Genomic DNA, 17141 nt, shown 5'->3' on the forward strand with positions numbered 1-17141 from the left:
CCGTGGCTGTCCCACACAGCATGAGGTGCTTTGCTCAGGCTGCATGCTGCAACTGCCACAGCCAGCTTTTGCTGCAGCCATCAGAAGCTGAGCCTCTGCCATGTTCCACCTCAGCTTTCAGATCTGGCCCAGCCACCCTCTTCCCTCCTGTAGGGTGTGGATGAAAGTAAAAACCATTACTTGAAGACAATTTCATCCCTTGAGCACAAAGCCACCCCCATCCTGCTGTGTTTCGGTGCATCTTTTCCACAGGGACCACAGCAGCGGGGAACAGGCCAGTCCTCACTTTATTGCACTCAAGAGCACCCATTCGCCAATGCAGCCTTGCTATGTATATCATTATTTTACAATGACCCCACAGCAAAGCACCAGGATCCCAGAGCATGCCACACTCCCAGCCCGGTCCCTTCTGGACAAGCTTCTTCACCAAGCTGCACAGAGTCACCCTTCTGGACACCACTTTGCTGGGTGGCACTGCTGGCACACAGCACCCTCCTCTAAAGCTCCAGGGAAGGTGATGCTCTTCAGCATGATGAAGCATGCAGCTCTAGGGCTCTTTGCGAGCTTTGCTGCCCATTGCCACTCTCTGGTGGCTGCTGCACACCTGAGCGAGCTGATGGGCACAAGGGAGGCTTGATGTGATGCAGGGTGCTTTACTTTCCAGCATGAGCACCACTGCCTGTCCATCACTGCCTCCTGACGCAGGGCAGTGGGACCTGGAAAGAATGCTCCTAGCTGCCACTGAAATAAGGCATGTGCCAAGCAGGGGTGATGCCAAGTGAGCATGACCAGGTTGTATAATGGAGCTGAGCAGGGTGTACAGGGTCTGCATATGGCAGGTGGGCAAGGAAGGGTGAGTCATATAGGTTGGATACCCACATATACCTGGCATGGATGGGAAGTGCCTCTTCACCCGTCTCCTGGGTGCCCCATGTGAGGTAGAGCAACATTACTGTGGTGCTGGGCACCACCTGTAGCAGCACTGCTGCTCCCAGCATCCGCCCAGCAAGGGGATGGAAGGCTGACCCCAGGGTACAGGGGTTCAAAATCCCATCCCTGTGAGCTCATGCCAGTGCCCTGCCACAGGCCTGGACCCCAGAGCCCCACACAATGCCAGCCCGAGCCCTACAGGTCATACTAAACCCCTCCACAGCAAAACCTTGGAAATCACAGTGTGCTGCTGGACTTCACATCCTCCACATAGAGCACAGACAGGGCTTGGCCCAGTCGCTTTGCAGAGGACAGAAATAGGGACATGAGGTGCTGGGAGCCAAAAGAGCAGCCCAGACTCCCAGTTTGCTCAGGGGAGCCAGGAAGGGGGCATAGCGCTTGCAAAGCCCAGGGGAGCAGGTGTGACAGCCCCTGCCTTAAGTCAGGGAAACAGAGAGTTGGGAGAGGAATGAGAGCCTGAGCATGGAGGATCTCCACCACCAGCAGCAGCTCTTGTAAAGAGGTATTGGCAAGGGGTCCAGGCTGCCCAAGGCTCACATTCTCCCCACGACTCCCACTACCACACACCACACAATGCAAGTGCCGCGGGCCAGGGCAGGAGCCAAAGGGAGAAGAGTGGTGACAGTGGCCACTGCCAGGGTCTTCCCTTCCCAACCTGGCCGCATGCTGCCTCCAGGCTGTTTGGATGGGGTTCCAGAGCAGGAGGTCCAAGCTACAGCGGTGCTGGCTACTGTGGGCGACCAGACCTGCTGCTCTCTCCTGACCGGGGTTTGGAGGCTGCTGGGGTCTCCCCTGTTTCTGCTGCTCTCCGAGAACTTTTTGGGCTCACAGCAGCCTTCCGTGTACCCTGGGGACTTGCCAGCCCCTTCTTCTGGAGCTGGGGACTGGACTGTGCAGATTTCCTACCCAAGGAGGGGCTCTTGGAGCCTTTAGGCTTGGCTGGCTCCAGCGTCTTCAGGCCAAGGATGCTGCAGTAATGGTTACACTGGTGAGCAGTCGTGAATTGCTCCAGCAGAGAGGGGAAGCAGCTTTCCTTCATCCCCTGGTACCTGCCAATACAGCAATCCTCAGCCCCTGCTTCGCACCAGGAGACGTCCCACTGGAGCAGGGAGCTGAGGACGGAGCCTGGCTGCACTCACCACCGTGGCCCTTCGCCACATGAGCAGTGAGAGCTGGGACAGTTTGTGGGGGACACTCACCCTTTCAGGTTGGTAGCAATCCGCACATTGGTGATCTTCCAGCCCACTCCTGCAATGAAAGGGAGGAGAACCAGTGTCTCCCTGAGAAGAACAGGCACTGGCAGCAAGAACAAGTCACTGTCCTGGGAGCTGGGCTCCATGGCATATGGGGAAAAAGGCAGAAGGACAAGGCTAGGGCTTTTCCCCTCTCCTTTCACAGGCCAGAAAGTAGTGAGGGGTCACAGAAATCAGATGGCAGATGCCTTTACCTTCCATGTCAGTCACAAGGATGTTTCCATTTGTCCACTGATAGACCCAATGCTGGAAGGTGCAGCATTTGAGCACAATCTCTGAAGTGCCTCGTGCCACCAAGCTGCCATCTCTCTCAGTGACACAGTACTTCTCGCAGGGTGCACCCAGGTCCTCCTCCATTGTGGCATAAGGGATGTTGTTGGCAGGTCGGTATATCAGGTACAAAGGAATTATCCTGCATGGGAGTACACAGGCAGGTTCAGCATCAGACACACTCTCACTGCAGCCAAGTGGAGATTCACACTGTGGTCTACAACCCTTGGCTTTTGCCTTTCCCCTATGCCCCTTCTGTCTGAGGGTGGGAGAAGAGCACACTGCCCTTTGGGATGTCCCCAGCATCCACAGGTAACCCTCCCACCATCCCCCAGGGTGCTCTGCCAGGATGTGAAGCCAATGAAGCTGCTGGACTTACTCGGGCACTGCTCCAAAACCAGGGACAGCTCGTGCCTCAGCAGCAAAGATCTTGCAGTACTCGCGGCTGGAGTTCTGGATTTTACATTCCTGGAGATGCAAACAGAAGAGTCAGGGACCTGTCCTGTCTTGCCCAACGAATCCCAGGACACCCTGCCTGGCCAGGCATCCTCTGGGAACACTGCCAGCTGTTTCCCTCCCCTGGTGGTCAAAGGACAAGTGACAGGGAAAGCTCTGAGCAGTTCTGTGTTGTTCAGAGAGAAGAGCTGAAGCCAAGAATAACAAGGATAATGCCAGCCTGCTAGAAGGCAGCTCAACCCCTCCAGAGCACTCAAAATGGGGATGGCAATAAAGAAAGTGGGCACAGAGTTGGGACTGTGGCACAGACAGGGAAGGTGTGGGGGAGACAGGTGGAGGTTGGCCCACAAGGATGCCCACCTGGATGGTGATATCGTAGTTCTTCTCTATCAGACTGTTCTCATTCTTGGTCCCAAAGACAATGAAATTGTGCACTTTGATTACACAGGTGCAGCCAGACTCAAAGACGGGCTCCAGGCCGTAGATAGCTCTTGCCCGGCAGGCTTTGTGCAGGAAACTGGCACCCACTTCCAAGTCTTCGCTTACCACGCGCCCAAAGAGCTTATCTCCCCAGTAGCCTGCATCAGCCAGACCCTTCGCGAACACCATGGGCGTCATCTCAATCTCCTCACCAACTGGTGGAGGGAAGAGCTGGTGAAGGAGGACAACATGGACACAACCTGCCCCCATCACAGAGCTGCTGCCCCTTGCACATGGCTCTTACCTTCGATCTCTTCCCGCAAGATAAATCCTGACAGCACTATATGGGACAGAAAGCAGAAAGGCGTCAAGGTCCTACCAGGATCCCACCCTGCCCCATGTGCTTCCACACCAAGGGACAGCAAGGAAGATGGTATGAATTGCTCATGTATTAGCACATGGAGGCAGATGCACCTCACAGAGATGGTGTTACGGGGTGTGCAAGGTTCCTCCCACTCCGCAAACCTGGCACCAAGCTCTGCCTGGTTCGCCACACTGCCCCATGGCACAACTGGGGAAGCTGGGAGAGCTGTTCAGGCTGCTAGGGGCTCCTCACCTTCTCCGCTGAGGAGGAAATCAGTGGAGTCAGTGCCATACTCATTGCTGATCACGCATCGGTAGACCCCGCAGTCCTTCTGGGATGCCTGCACAACAGCCAAGGCTGCCTGGCTCTCATCACCAGCGCTGGAAGGAACCAGAACATGGCCTCAGCCCTGTGTGACACATGTGGGCACATAGGAGACATGTCACGGGCACTGAGGATAGGCACTGTGCTGCTCTTAGGGGACTGGAAGAGGGCTACAAAGGAAGCCAGCCCAAGGGCATTCCAGCTCCTCTCCTGGCACCTTATGGTACCAAGAGTCCTGCTCTGCAGTTTATACTTGCAGAGATGCTCATCTTCCAGGCAAGCCTTGCAAAATCTGATCAGGACTGGGCTACAGACAGACAAAGGTACTTTCCCTTGAGTGTGGCTCAGGGCTGTGCTTGGGCTAAGAGACTCACATCTGAATGGATGGATGGATGGAAGCCAAACAGCTACAGAGCCTGTCCAGCTTCATTTTCAGCTGTTCATGAGTGAAGGCAGACACCAGTCCCCATCCTGAAGTTTGCCCCTCTCCAAGGGACTGGCAAAGCATGAGCTCTGTGTTCTTCTCCAGCCTGCAGCACCAGGCTTTGGGCTGGCAACTCATCTAGCCAAGGTGGCCCACTACACAGATGAGTCTCCAAAAGAACCAAAGGTGTGTTTCTGCCCCACATGGCCAGCATAAACCAGCAAAGGGATGACAGGCTGCAGAGGGAAGAGGTAGGACCTGAGATCAGCCTGCTGAGCAGGCTCTGCTCTGGTCAGCTAAAAGGCATTGGCTTCTCCAGGTCCATCTGCCCCAGCTCAGATATCTGAGAGATATCAGGAGACTGTTTATGCCTCAGAAGCACCTCTTCCTTCCTGCTTATTATTAAGGGAGCTCAAGGGATGCTCAAAGGCATCACGTAAATCTGGTCCTACTCCACCAAGCTCCCCCGGCCTTCAGAACAAGTTGCTCTCCATAATGCACCCTAAGAAGCATCCAGGATACACCAAGCCACCCAGCTGCCCAAATATGCTCTCCCTGTGCAAGGACAGTGCCCTGGGATAGAGGGGGCACAGCCAGAGCTGCTCTTTCCCTGTTGGTGCTTGTCAGTGGCGGTTGCATGGGAGCCCCTGCACCTTGGATGCAATGTGCAGACCCTCCAGCACAGCTGCCACCCTCACATGTATCACATGGGGTTCCAGTTTTGCAGCTCACACCCAGCTCTCAAACTCTGCGATGGGCACAGCACTGTCCCTGCCCTCCCCAAGGTTCAGGTTCAGCCCCTGCCCTCCCCAGGGCTCTGCTACTCTCAAAGCATCAGCCCTTAAACCAGGCTCCAGATGGAGCATCAATAGGACAAATTTGGCAGCTATTTCCCATCTGGGCAATCCCTCCCTCCCTGGGAACTGAGAACAAAGTTTGCAGTATACCATGCCATGCAATGAGCTTCCCATGCAGCCTCAACAGAAGGGGCACCTCCACCTCAGTAAATGCAAGGAGCTGGATTTAACACACGAACCCAGGGTTATGCACAAGGACCACAATGAAGCAGAGCTGGTAGATTACCTCCTTTGTGCTTCTGCTACAGGGATCTCATCCTTGTACCACATCAGCTTAGAATCACTCAAAATATTGAAGAACTGGCACCAAAGTTTCAGGTTTCCTGATGCATCAGAAAATTGTTCTGCCCTGATTTTACGAATCACCTGTGGAGCTAAGGACAAGGTGCAAAGAGATTGATGGTGAGATACACACTGCTGGATGCAGCTCCAGGGGCAGGGCAGCCTACCCCAGAGCTGCTGCCTAGGACTTTGGTGTTGGATATCACGCATATGTCAGCACAGCCTAGTATAACATCACCTTCTCAGTGAAAGTCTCATAGTCTGCATGACTGGAGGCAAAGGAGAAAAACCACTGCAATGTTGGAGGAAACATCTACTGAAGTAGGGATTTATTAAGGTTACCCTTACTTTTGCAAGAGTGCTGATTCCTGTGAGGGTATCATCTGGCTCTTGCAAGAACTTCAATATCGGGATTATGACTTTTCTAATTCAATGCCATAAGGAATCAAATTAGCATTTACCATGGAGGTGGAAAAGAGTGCACACTCCGCTAATGCCCACTGGACCCCCAACCAGCATGAGGCATAGTGAGGACCAGAACACAAAGACCAAGAACAAGAATAGGGAAGTTCAGGCTATGGAGATAGCCAGTCTCAGTGCTACTGCCTCTTGTATTCCTTTGCCCTCCCTGAAATAGGGAAGAAGTGTTGTGGCAGAATTTGCCTTTTACATTGCCAAAGGATGATACTGAAAACCCTGCAAATGCACAAACCTCTTGTGGCCCAGCTAACTATCGCTGGCTCAGCTGACCAGCCTCCCTTTGTAGGGAACAAGAAAACATGCTCCATGGGGATTACCTCTTCCCTTACCTTTTAAGGGGTTGTTTGCTTTCTTGAACTCTGCTGGCTGTGCTTCTGGCTTAGCATCTTCAGGGACCTCATGGTCACTACTGCTGTCACCTGTGGGCTCCTCATACAGCTTAGGAACCTCCAACGTGGCCATCTTTTTCATGAGGGTTGGCGAGCACTGCTCTGCAGGAGAGCACAGAGTCAGGGCAGGCGATGGCAACAGGGCCGTGTTCTTCCTGGATTGTCGTGGTGAAACATTTGGACTTCTCATGTGGCCTGGGCTCTCTGGGGTTGCCTCCTCTTCCTGCCCAACCTGCTTGGTTTTTGGCAGGTATATTTTGCGCCGGGCTCCAGAAGCCAGCTCCTCTGGTGTGGCACAAGGTAAAACTGCCAGAGGGCCACCAGCACTCTCTTTTTCAGGGCTTGCTGCAGGCAAATCTGAAATCTCACTAGGAGGCTGCCCCACTCCTGGGGCTGGGATGCTGCCCACCACAATGGAGGGCACAGAGAGCTGGGGCAGCCCCTCTCCCTCGGCAGCAACCCGAGTACGTCTCTTTGGTGGCACAGGCCTGCAAGCCAGCATCTCCTTGCTGGTAATGAATTCCTCGTTAATCATGCCCGTGATCCGCCTGGATGTCCTGGGAGTCAGAGGCAAATTCTCTGCTGTTTGGAAGAGCTGATTGTTTTGTACCTTTTCCAAAACTCTCCTTGAGGTGCGAGGGCTCAGGCCTGCAATGCCTATTTCTGGGAGCATGAGCTCCTCTGCATCAGGCTGCTCTTTGTCACCGGGGTCAGTGTCTTCTTTCATGGCATCCTTACTGCTATCTGACATTTTTAAAAGCAGCAGCAGATAGTTCTTCAAGGAGGAAACAAGGTTTTTGTGCTGCATCTTTTCCTCCAAAGACATCTCCTGCTGTGTCTCGGGGCTCGGCAGGACCAGTGGTACTTGTGGCTGAACCTCAGCACCTCCATCAAAAGTGCCTGAAGGTGCTGCCAGCTCCTGGTGTGGACCTGTGGCTGTTAGCTCTTGTCTTTCCTTCCTCTGAGGTCTCATAGGCACTGATTTGGCACTATCCTCCCCTACCATGCTGGCTGAAAACTTCTCTTGTGGGGCAGATCCATCTGCCTTTCTGATTTCTGTTTCTCTGCTCACAGCAGGCAGCAGCTGTGCTCCAGACTGCACCTCTCCTGCTATGACCTTCATCCCTGGGGCACTGGGAACTGCAAGCAGTGCCTCCTGAGCCACCGATGTTCCCGCTGCAGGAGCGGGGAGTGGCTCTTCTGTGGCAGGTTGAACTGAATCAGGAGCTGGACGTTTAGTCTCCAGATGTCCTAAAGGTGTTCCTTCTGCCTCTGGGTGCACAGCCCCAGGAGATGGCTCTGCTGCACCTCTCCCTTCTGCCTTTGCACTGTGATGGCTCCCAGATAGCTCCACTCCTGCTTCTTTGCTCTTCCCATCCTTGACTGCTGTCTGACATGTGATTTGCTCAAGAGGAGTGTTTTCTTTGTGCTCTGGAGGACTCAGCTTCTTTAGTAATGGCTTTTCCTCACCTTGGCTTTTGTACTCTTGATTTAACAATGCTGATTGGATCTCTCTGCCCTCAAGAGCATGGGAATGTTCTTCTGTCTGTTTCCTAGAGGCAGGTTGCTCCTTTCTGGGCTGCACATTGTCTGGGGAAGGTGCTGGTGGCTTTGGTGGCTCCTGTGGCCTCAGCCGAGGATTTGTCCTTTTCCCTGATCCCCTGGTCTCCTGGCAGAAAGGTATCTCTTTCCTGAGCTCCTCTAATTTACTGGCTTGCTGACCAGCCTCTACGGTTGGAGCAGACACTGGACGGTTCAGATCACAAGCAGACTGTCCCATGGCTGCTGCAACCTAATAAAAAAAAAAGAAAATAGAAAATTAGCACTATTTTACTGCCTGGGTCTGCTCAGTGGTGCTTGTGGTCCATCTGAATCAGATGGCACTGCCCAACTTTCTGCTTGAATTACAAGTATTAACCTGGTACCACTGATACTCACTCATCCATGGCCTCTTGGTTTTACCATCATCCCGTGGTAGTGAGTCACACAGTCCCCTGTCATGCTGCACAAAATGTCTTTTAATCAGTTACAACTCTTCTGCCTTTCAATACCTTGGTTTTGCACACACAGGCAGGAAATTGGCTACTCTAAAACATTAAGTGGGTTTTAAACCATAGAATCATAGAACAGTTCTCCAGATGAGAACCATTCCCTCTCCTCTGACGCGGCACCTACCCAAGGAGCAAAACTGTCACGTTTCCACCAGCCGCTTTAGAGACCTTTTATAATTTCCTTGCTCTTAAGATTCAGTGTTCCCCCTATACTGTATCTACAATCTCCACACTGAGACGGGCAATCAGCAGATCACACACTATCCCAATGAAGCTGCCCAAATGATTTACAGCGAAACTGTACACCATGACGTTATCTGCACTATTCAACCATCCTGTTTCTTTGACATTCGGGAAGCTCAAATGTTTCCAACTGCAGCTCACACCCGCAGACGTTTCAGCAAGCTCTGACAGCTGAGCTTTATCCCAACGAAATGTGACAAAATCCTCCAGCCAAGGGGCACTATCTATTCTTGTAGGATAAGGATCAGGGAGGCAGTGATACCACTGATAAATGCTGTGCCCAGCTGATGCTCAGCTAACAACATCAGGACAATTGCATGGGATCAGGGCATGCACATGAGAGCTTCCTCATCCATCCTAGATAATCTGCTGCTAAGGATTTTCTCACTGAGGACTCTGACTTGAGGTTTAAGGCTCCAAGAGTAGGTCCATGGGAAAGGAGGGCTGTGGAGCTCTTGCCTTTCTATTTAGCGCTCTTTTGGCTTCAATTGAAAGTTTGGTAAAAACAGGAAAGCTAATGCTGGTGTCTCAGCAAACTGTTAGGGCAATATGAATATCAGCTGGGGTGGGAGGAGCAGCATTAGGGACACCATTCCTGAACTCATTATTCAAGTCTGTTCCTTGGTAGTCTCCAAAGAATGCCAAAGGCTGGGCAGTTTCTGTCTCCACACACAAGGAGTGCAGAACCAGGGGTCCAGCTCACAAGGTTGCATAGCACTCCCAAATGCCACACACCCCTCCTGCTGTCCCACTAGAGACATGTCCCTTTCCTGCTTCATCAGCTGAGCATCACAACACAGAGCATCCCAGGGGTCAGGCTTAAAAGGTTTTATTTAAAGAGACAGACAGGGTTCATGCAGTGAAACCCTGCTGAATTTTACCACAGACTATATATGGTCCTCTGGGGTGCAGAAAGGGAAGGGACACAGCCCATCTAACTGCAGGGCCGGCACTGACCCCTCTGCTCAAGGGGCTGAACAGCTCAGTGCCCTGGAGCTGGAGGTAGCCCAGGCTCACAGATGGGATGCACAGAGGTGGCTCTGCTCAATGGTGATGGTCAATGGGTTCAAATGATGGTCCTCTTTGGCTGAAGAGGACTTTGGGATATTTGCTTATCATGAACTAAAGCTTATTCAGAAAAGCTTTCAGGGGGCTTTTCAGAAAAGCATCTGTCCTTAAACGATCAGAAAACACTCAAACTAGGGGCATATAAAAGAAATATAATAAAATCATTGGTTTAAAAGTTAGGCAAGAGTGATCATCATGCAAATCTAGCTTCTCTGCTCTTGTGTGTGAGGCTGTTCAGAGCCTGGCTACAGTCTGGCATTTTGCAAACCCCTTTGGCTATGGACAATTGCAGCTCAAAATAGAAGTCCTGAGCATGAGGCCCAGCTAGGTCGGTCACAAGGCCAGAAAAAAAATCATGTTAGGACCCTGTCTTGTTTAAGGGAAAGTTTAAAAAGAAGGAGATAAGCAAGGTTTCCGGGTGAGTGAAAATATCCTCAAACATGTCTGGAATCAGCTTTAAAGGGCTTTAAAATAGCTTATTTGGTCACACAAAAGCTTGAACACTTTTCCCAGCATCACCAACTAGCTGAAGCATTCAAATTCAAATCAAAAGCATTTCCTTTTGTCTACTCAAAAGCACACCAGCTGACAAGTTATAAGTTTCCCTCTGCAAGTGGGTTTTTGAAGAGAAAAATACCTTGATGCATGTCAAAGGCTAAGGGATGACAGCCCAAGTGTAGCTGCTACACACCAACACTTTCATCCCTCCTTAAGAACAAAGGGTGTAAAAATGAGCAGAGGGAGAAAACAAATAGTTCTGCCATGGGCTCACATGCACAGCAGTAATTTCTGCAGCATTATGTGATGCTGATGGGTCAGGTTAAAGACAGGTTCGGGGTGCTGCCTTGTAGCAAGGGACACAGATGTTCACTGTATAACATAGTAGTTTTCTTACCAGTAAGCAGTGCTCCTACCTATGGCTAAAGAAAATTAGAAGAGGAAGAAAGGGGTTTTATTTTAGCAGAGCACCCAGCAATCCCACTTTCTGTATTGTGGATATTTCCATACCCCATAGTATTTGCATTACCTACCGAGGGAGATGTGCTGCACCCAGAGTGCCTCCTCTGATAGCCTGGGTCTGTACTGAAAGCCTGCACCTATCATAGCTCAAATGCTGAACCATAATGGCACCTGCAAATTGGACTTGGGGAACCTTTTACCACAAAAAGGGTCATTATAGAAAAAGGATCTAGAGATAGATATATATAAAAGACTGGTAGTTTCCAATCTAGTATTTTCATGGAAAATGCTTCAGGTTAAATGATTAAAATAGAAGTTGACTAAAAGATGCAGTGAGGGTCAGGAGCAGGTGCTGTGCCTTGTAACTGCATCAACACCACAGTAAGTTTTGCAACAGAGTTTTTCCATCAGGGAAGAGCCAAAAAATAGCCCAGATCTACTGTATATGTGTTGCAGCATAAACAGAACCCAGCACCCTGCCCAGCACAGCTCACATGGCGGGCCTGGCACACCACGTTCGTCTGCATGGGACTCATTAAACACCAGCCGAAGCTCAGACTCAATTGCTAAACTGAACAGATGTCATCAGTCTCACTGCTTGTCATATGCACCAGGCATCCACCCCCAGCTATAAATAGCCATTCAGTGCTCTCTGCTTAACAGATTTGGAAACATTTTGTCTGAGGTCAGCCTGCCGATTAAACAGGAGAGCCCACAGCATGCCCTGGGCCGCCTAGAGACCAAGGCCCTGACATACACCTCACCACCTCATCTAACATTTATTCAGAGATGGGATGGAAGCCCTGCTGTCAGGGCACACGAAGTCCAGGAAGCCCTTTTTCCTGGGTGCTTTTGCCAATGGAGACCTTGGGGTATACACAGCCTCCCACAATACAAAAATGTGGCATGAATATTGTCTTGTTGCAACCTCTGTGTTGGCTGCTTTCTGCCCTAGTTACCTCTGGACTGACAGCTTTGTTTCCCTCCGCCATCTGTGCTTGGTGCCGGCCTCTCTGTGTGTCGGACAGCACAGGTCCTGCCTCTGCCACCTTTGAGGACGATGGAGCATCCTCTGGCTGTCTGATGATTGCCACAGGCTGCAGGGCAGCCTTGCTCACAGCCTCTTCCTTGGCTCCCGCCTCCTCCTTCCCTGCTGCTGGCTCCACTTGCTTGTCAAAATACATCTCTTTCAAAGAGAAGTGCATGTCACCATTGATTTTAGCATCCTGACTCACAGCTTTCCCAGGCTCTTTGATTTTTAGACTGCTTTCCACTTCTTGATCATTTGTCCCCCTCAAATGTGTGTTCTTGCGTACGGGGACAGGAGGGGCAAACCTTGGATTTAGAGAGGGGTTGGCCCTGTTTCGCCCACTTTCTTCTCGCTTGGAAACTTCCTGCTTTGCTGCTGGAGAAGCCTCCACTTTCTTTTTCTTTTTAGCTGCAGAGTCTTTCACCACTGGCTTAGTCGTGAGGTCCTCCACTGTCTCATAGATGTATGTAAGAAAGCTGTTCCCATTCTCCTCCACGCTTTCAAAAGAGGCATCTCCGTTGGCGGTCACCTCTGTTTTCAATGGTGTGCTCAGTTTGTTTGGAAAGCCCGTCATTGCCTTCACTGGCTTCTCATTTGGTTCAGCAATATCCTTGTGTAATCTGGACTGAGAATCGGCAACATGAACTTTTGCTGCATCCTCTTTCTCCCACAGAGAGGCTCCTGACTGGTGGTTCATATCCCTGACCAGCCTCCGCTTTCTCTGGAGCCGATCGGGGCTCATTCCCTGCAGCCTCTCCACCTCCACATTTTCTTTCCCTCGCTTCTTGCCCTGTTCTATTTCTCGCAGCTTTTCTTCAGCTTTTCTCTTAATCTTGGCAAACCACTTCTGATGAATTTTGAATTCCGTCATGGTTCCCACTTCCAGCACACCAGAGCAGGACACAATGCCTTTGTTATTTCTAGCTGAGGCCTGGTAAATGCCTGCATCTTCTTCTTGGCACCTGGAAACCAAAAGCTCTGTGTGAGACCTGCCCACCCTCCCCAGGCACTACAGCTGGACACACAGGCATGCACGTTCTCCCACTTCTTGCTCCAGGAGGGTGAGAAAATGAAGATGTGGCCCTTGAGGTGCCGACAGTAGGTCTGGAGGCCTGGGGCTGTCCTCCCTCCTGGGGCTCTGCCTGTTCTCAGCACTGGCAGATAAGCAAGTTGGATGTTAAATCAGTGTCCAGCTCCCCCTGGGCTGTAACTCTGATAAGACAGGGCTGTGATGGAGGAGGAACAGCTAGCATCAGGCTTCCCAACTGTTCTTGCCCACATTCTTCTGCAAGATGGTCTCCTCTCAGCAATTTACAGCCTACATGACATTTCTGTTCTTCCTCCACCCTATTGCCTTACCAAATCCTTCCCATCCCACTTCACAGGCAGCAGGACAAGCACATGCATGCCATCCCAGCTGTCACCCCTTGGAGATGCCTGGCCCATGGAGATCCCTGATCCTATGAGAGGTGATCCAGCCTTTGATAGAAACCTGAAACACACCTGGGGCAGCAGAAAAGCCCGGACTAGAAGCATGAGGATGACAGAACTATCAGTACTGATATTCTGCACTTTCGGACATTGAAAGTGCAAAATACTTCTGACATCCCAAATCCAGGTTGTGGTGCGACCAGTCTCTGCTTGCTGGGGACATGGTGTGCCTGGCTCTCCAGAGGCACAGTCCTCTTTTAAAGTTAAAAGAAGCTAGTAGTGAGGGCTAAGTTAAAGAGGTCCTTGGCTCCATCAGTCCAGTGCCAAAGTAGCCCTTTCCCTGACTTCATGGTGAGAGCTAAGAAAGGCCCTCCTGGGACAGGGGTGCAGCCCTTTCCCCTGTTTGCCATTGCTCAGGACACTCCTGTGAACTGTTTCTGTCCTTGTCCCACCTTATCCCTGGACCATCATTCTGGAGGTAGACAGTGCATTCCTTTCACTCACCTTCAACCAGGCCTAATGTTCAGCTCTTGTCTGGAACAACCATAGTGCATGCTGCTACCAGCACTGGAAGGCTCCAGAGAGGAATTTCTTATGGCAGCTATCCCTGAATGCAGTAATTGATCTGATGCTGATATGTTTGGAGAGTTATCAGAGTGAAAAGCTGAAGGGGAAGGGACAGCCAGGAACATCTCAATGGGAAGCAGGAGGGGCCAGCACAGGTGCTGATGGGAGATCACTGCTGACAGGCTGCTCCTCCAAATACTGAAAACACACTCAGAGCTCTCATCACCAAATCCAGCCACTCTCCAGCTTCCTTACTCACTTGTACAGCTGCAGGGTGTGGCGATTTCCATGACGGAATATCTGATACTTGGGTAAGCCACAATAGCGGTCCATCTCTTCATCATCCTTATACCACGTCACCTCCGGCTGCGGGTACCCTGGGGAGGAGATGGACGGAACACCAGTCGGTGTGAAACATTGCACCCAGTAGCCCAGCAAGCCTGCTTCAGTGGGGACAATGTATCAACAGCAACACTTAACCCTCCATCGGAATAGGATATGTGTTATTCTAGGCTCAGTGCATACTTTAAATCACAAAGCAGAAAAAGCATTGTGAGTGGAAACCTGATGGGCTTATCCAAATCTTTTATCACTCCTAGGAATAGGTCTATTTTTGAGAAAAAAATCCCAGCACTTCATTCCTGAACAGAGGGGAGTAGATCACACGATCATCTCTTGTAACCCTGGCTGGGAGGAAAAGGCAAGCACACTGTCACTCTTGTATGAAGAGGCCTGTTTTGATGAGACTAAGGCTAAGGTCAGAAAACAGGCATTCATCTCTCCATGGAGTTCACAGGATTTTGCTAAGTGTCACAGCTTGTAAGCTGATCCAAAAGTTTCCATTGAACAGAAACAACCTTGATTGCATCACAGCCAGCTTGGTGTCCTACAAATGTCACTTGACAGCAGATGTCACCTGCCTTTTGAGGAGAATGACATCATGCGGTGTGTGACTGGCTGGCTAGCAGGCTGGGCATGCAGCCATGGTCCCTGCCACCACTAGCAGTGGTGGATCAACATAACTGCCCCACATGGACCAGTGCTAGCCACAGCTCCCACTTCCCACTGGCAGCAGCCCTAGCTCAGAGTAAAAGCAGTTTTCAAGGGAAAACTCTTGAACCAGTGGCCAGCACTGGTTCCAATTCTCTACATGGGGCTCCCAGCCCAGCCAAGCTGGCCTTAAGGGCATGGAATGAAAGTTTCAATGATCACATCATGCCTCCACTTAAGCTGATGTACTCAACAGTTGTTCAAAGCCCCAAGGTAGATATCTGAAACTTATCTCCTAAAAACGCCTCTGCTGGCTTTCCGTGCTGCCAAACAGAAGGAGTCCAGCACACTGCTCACTTCCACTAGGGTGTCCCCACCAGCCCCTGATACCCCCATAATGCAGCAGGGGGTCAGTTCTCATAGACAGCCCCAGCATGGAGCCAGCAAGGGCTCTCCAGGAATACGCAATGCATCTAGACTTGACGACTTGATGAGAGAGAAGGCAGGGAGAGGGCAATACCTACCTATCCTGGATACTTCCCAGCTGAAAACCCACAGGTTTCAGGGCTGATGAGGATCCTTTTCATCTCCAGGGTGAGGAACCTGCACCAGCCAGAGATGATGTCAGCCTGTAGCAATGCCTGAGCCCAGCTTACACATGCTCCTAGGAAGGTCCCACAGCAGAAGCAAGAGACCAGGAGCAAGGACTCATGAGCAGGAATCCACCCTGGTTTTGGCAGATTCAGAATCTCCTCCTCATGTATTGCTTAGCTTCCCATGCACCAACCTCCTCTTCTGATACATTTCCTGTACCCACCCCTTACTTGCTGGGACTCTCCAGTGTCCTCTGGCCCCTTGAGGGACTTAGCCCACTGGAACTAAAGAGGGTTGAGAAAGCAGTCTTAGACACCAGTCTTTCCTGCTCTCCTCCACGAATAGCAGCCATCCCCATAGCCAAGACAGCCCCCACACTAAGTTTTACTTTATTATCTTCCTGTCCTCAGTGAGGTCTCTTACTCTGCACTGCTCCTGGCATCCACCCTCTCCATCCTCACTGTTCATACATCTCTCACATCCTTTGCTGCCTCATTCCCTTTCCACTGCTGCCATCAACAGCTTTGGCTTTCTGTTGGTTAGCCCCTCGTTCCTCCTCTTCTGCAGGAAGCCAAGTCATAACTTTCTCCTGAAGCCCCTCCTGCAAGGCTCTCCATCCTCCCCTTCAGTCCCTGTCCCACCATGGTCTGCAGACCCACATGGTACTTGTGGCTGAAGCAAATGAGCTCTCAACTGCTAACTGGCAGAGGCCATGAGAGTATCCCAGTGATGGGATCACCAGGGACTGATGCTGCTGCTTATATTTTCCATAAGTATTAGTTACTGCCTGTACTTGGTGGTGGGATCCTAGGCTGAATGAGCCTGTGGCAGTTTCTGTCTGCTCCAAAGATAAGGAACAAAGCAATTTTCATACACAGCTCATACTTTGCCCAGAGCAATTCTGCCCTTCCCAATGGCTGTTCTGCAGGCAAGACTTGCAGGAGCCCCCTGGTTTGTAATGCTGGCAGCTGGCAGGCAGATTTTCCTAATACTCTGTGAAGAGCAATCATAGCACTTCATTCTGGGAACTGAAACATATCATTTCCAAGAAGCTCTGTGATGTCCCCCCATGGCCTCTGCAGCTGATTCCCATTCCCAGCTGACATCATCTGGAAAGAGCTGCAGTTTCTATAGCTGCACAGTGCCTCGATGAAATGCTTTTCCTCCTGTTAAGCCTAAACTCCATTTGACCTGCAGCACTTGTGTCCTTGAGGCTACCTGCTTCCTACTTGGGGCTACCACCCTGCAGGCAAGGAGGTACTAGCTCCTGCTGCATGCTCCTGTCTGTGGTGAAACAGAGTTAGAGGCAAGTGCTGGCTGGAAACCTGCAGGAAGAGAGATGCTAAAAGGCTTCCACCTCCCACACATAAACAGTGGCCACAGCTGCCTGTTCAAATACCAGCCGTCCCTCCCCAGGGGCTGCCGCTGGAACGAAGCAGGGAATGAAGAGATGTCTGTGCAAGGACAAGGTCCCCTTGCACGCCCTGCGCTCCACTTTGACAGGGGAGCTGCTGCTGACACTGCAGGCACCTATCTTCAGGCTGCTGAGCAAATAAATTCCCCTTGTCTGGGGGTTAAGGGTGGGCAAGCATCACTCCCAACACATCCCCTGCAACCACAACATCCACATCCAACTGCCACAACAGGAATGGCAGAAGTGGGATAGGATGGCTGAGCTTAGGGCTCCATTGGTGGGCACTGCCACGCTGCAAGGTGCTGGATGCCCATCCTTAGCAT

General features: G+C 51.3%; 1 protein-coding gene across 1 annotated transcript in view; it reads right to left on the reverse strand.

Annotated features, from left to right (window-relative positions):
- Positions 1 to 284: 284 nt before the first annotated feature.
- Positions 285 to 17141, reverse strand: part of ALPK3 (alpha kinase 3) — a 36085-nt gene continuing 19228 nt past the window's right edge. The window contains exons 4-14 of the mRNA XM_034066154.1: positions 14080 to 14197; positions 11752 to 12784; positions 6411 to 8262; positions 5546 to 5693; positions 3967 to 4094; positions 3655 to 3690; positions 3291 to 3565; positions 2854 to 2942; positions 2399 to 2616; positions 2151 to 2199; positions 285 to 2000 (exon numbers count right to left, since the gene is read on the reverse strand). Coding sequence (XP_033922045.1) covers positions 1679 to 2000; positions 2151 to 2199; positions 2399 to 2616; positions 2854 to 2942; positions 3291 to 3565; positions 3655 to 3690; positions 3967 to 4094; positions 5546 to 5693; positions 6411 to 8262; positions 11752 to 12784; positions 14080 to 14197 — 4268 coding nt within the window. The 3' untranslated portion in view covers positions 285 to 1678. The remainder of the gene's footprint in view (positions 2001 to 2150; positions 2200 to 2398; positions 2617 to 2853; positions 2943 to 3290; positions 3566 to 3654; positions 3691 to 3966; positions 4095 to 5545; positions 5694 to 6410; positions 8263 to 11751; positions 12785 to 14079; positions 14198 to 17141) is intronic.

This window comes from Melopsittacus undulatus, chromosome 9 (assembly GCF_012275295.1).
Source record: "Melopsittacus undulatus isolate bMelUnd1 chromosome 9, bMelUnd1.mat.Z, whole genome shotgun sequence".
Lineage (NCBI taxonomy): Eukaryota > Metazoa > Chordata > Aves > Psittaciformes > Psittaculidae > Melopsittacus > Melopsittacus undulatus.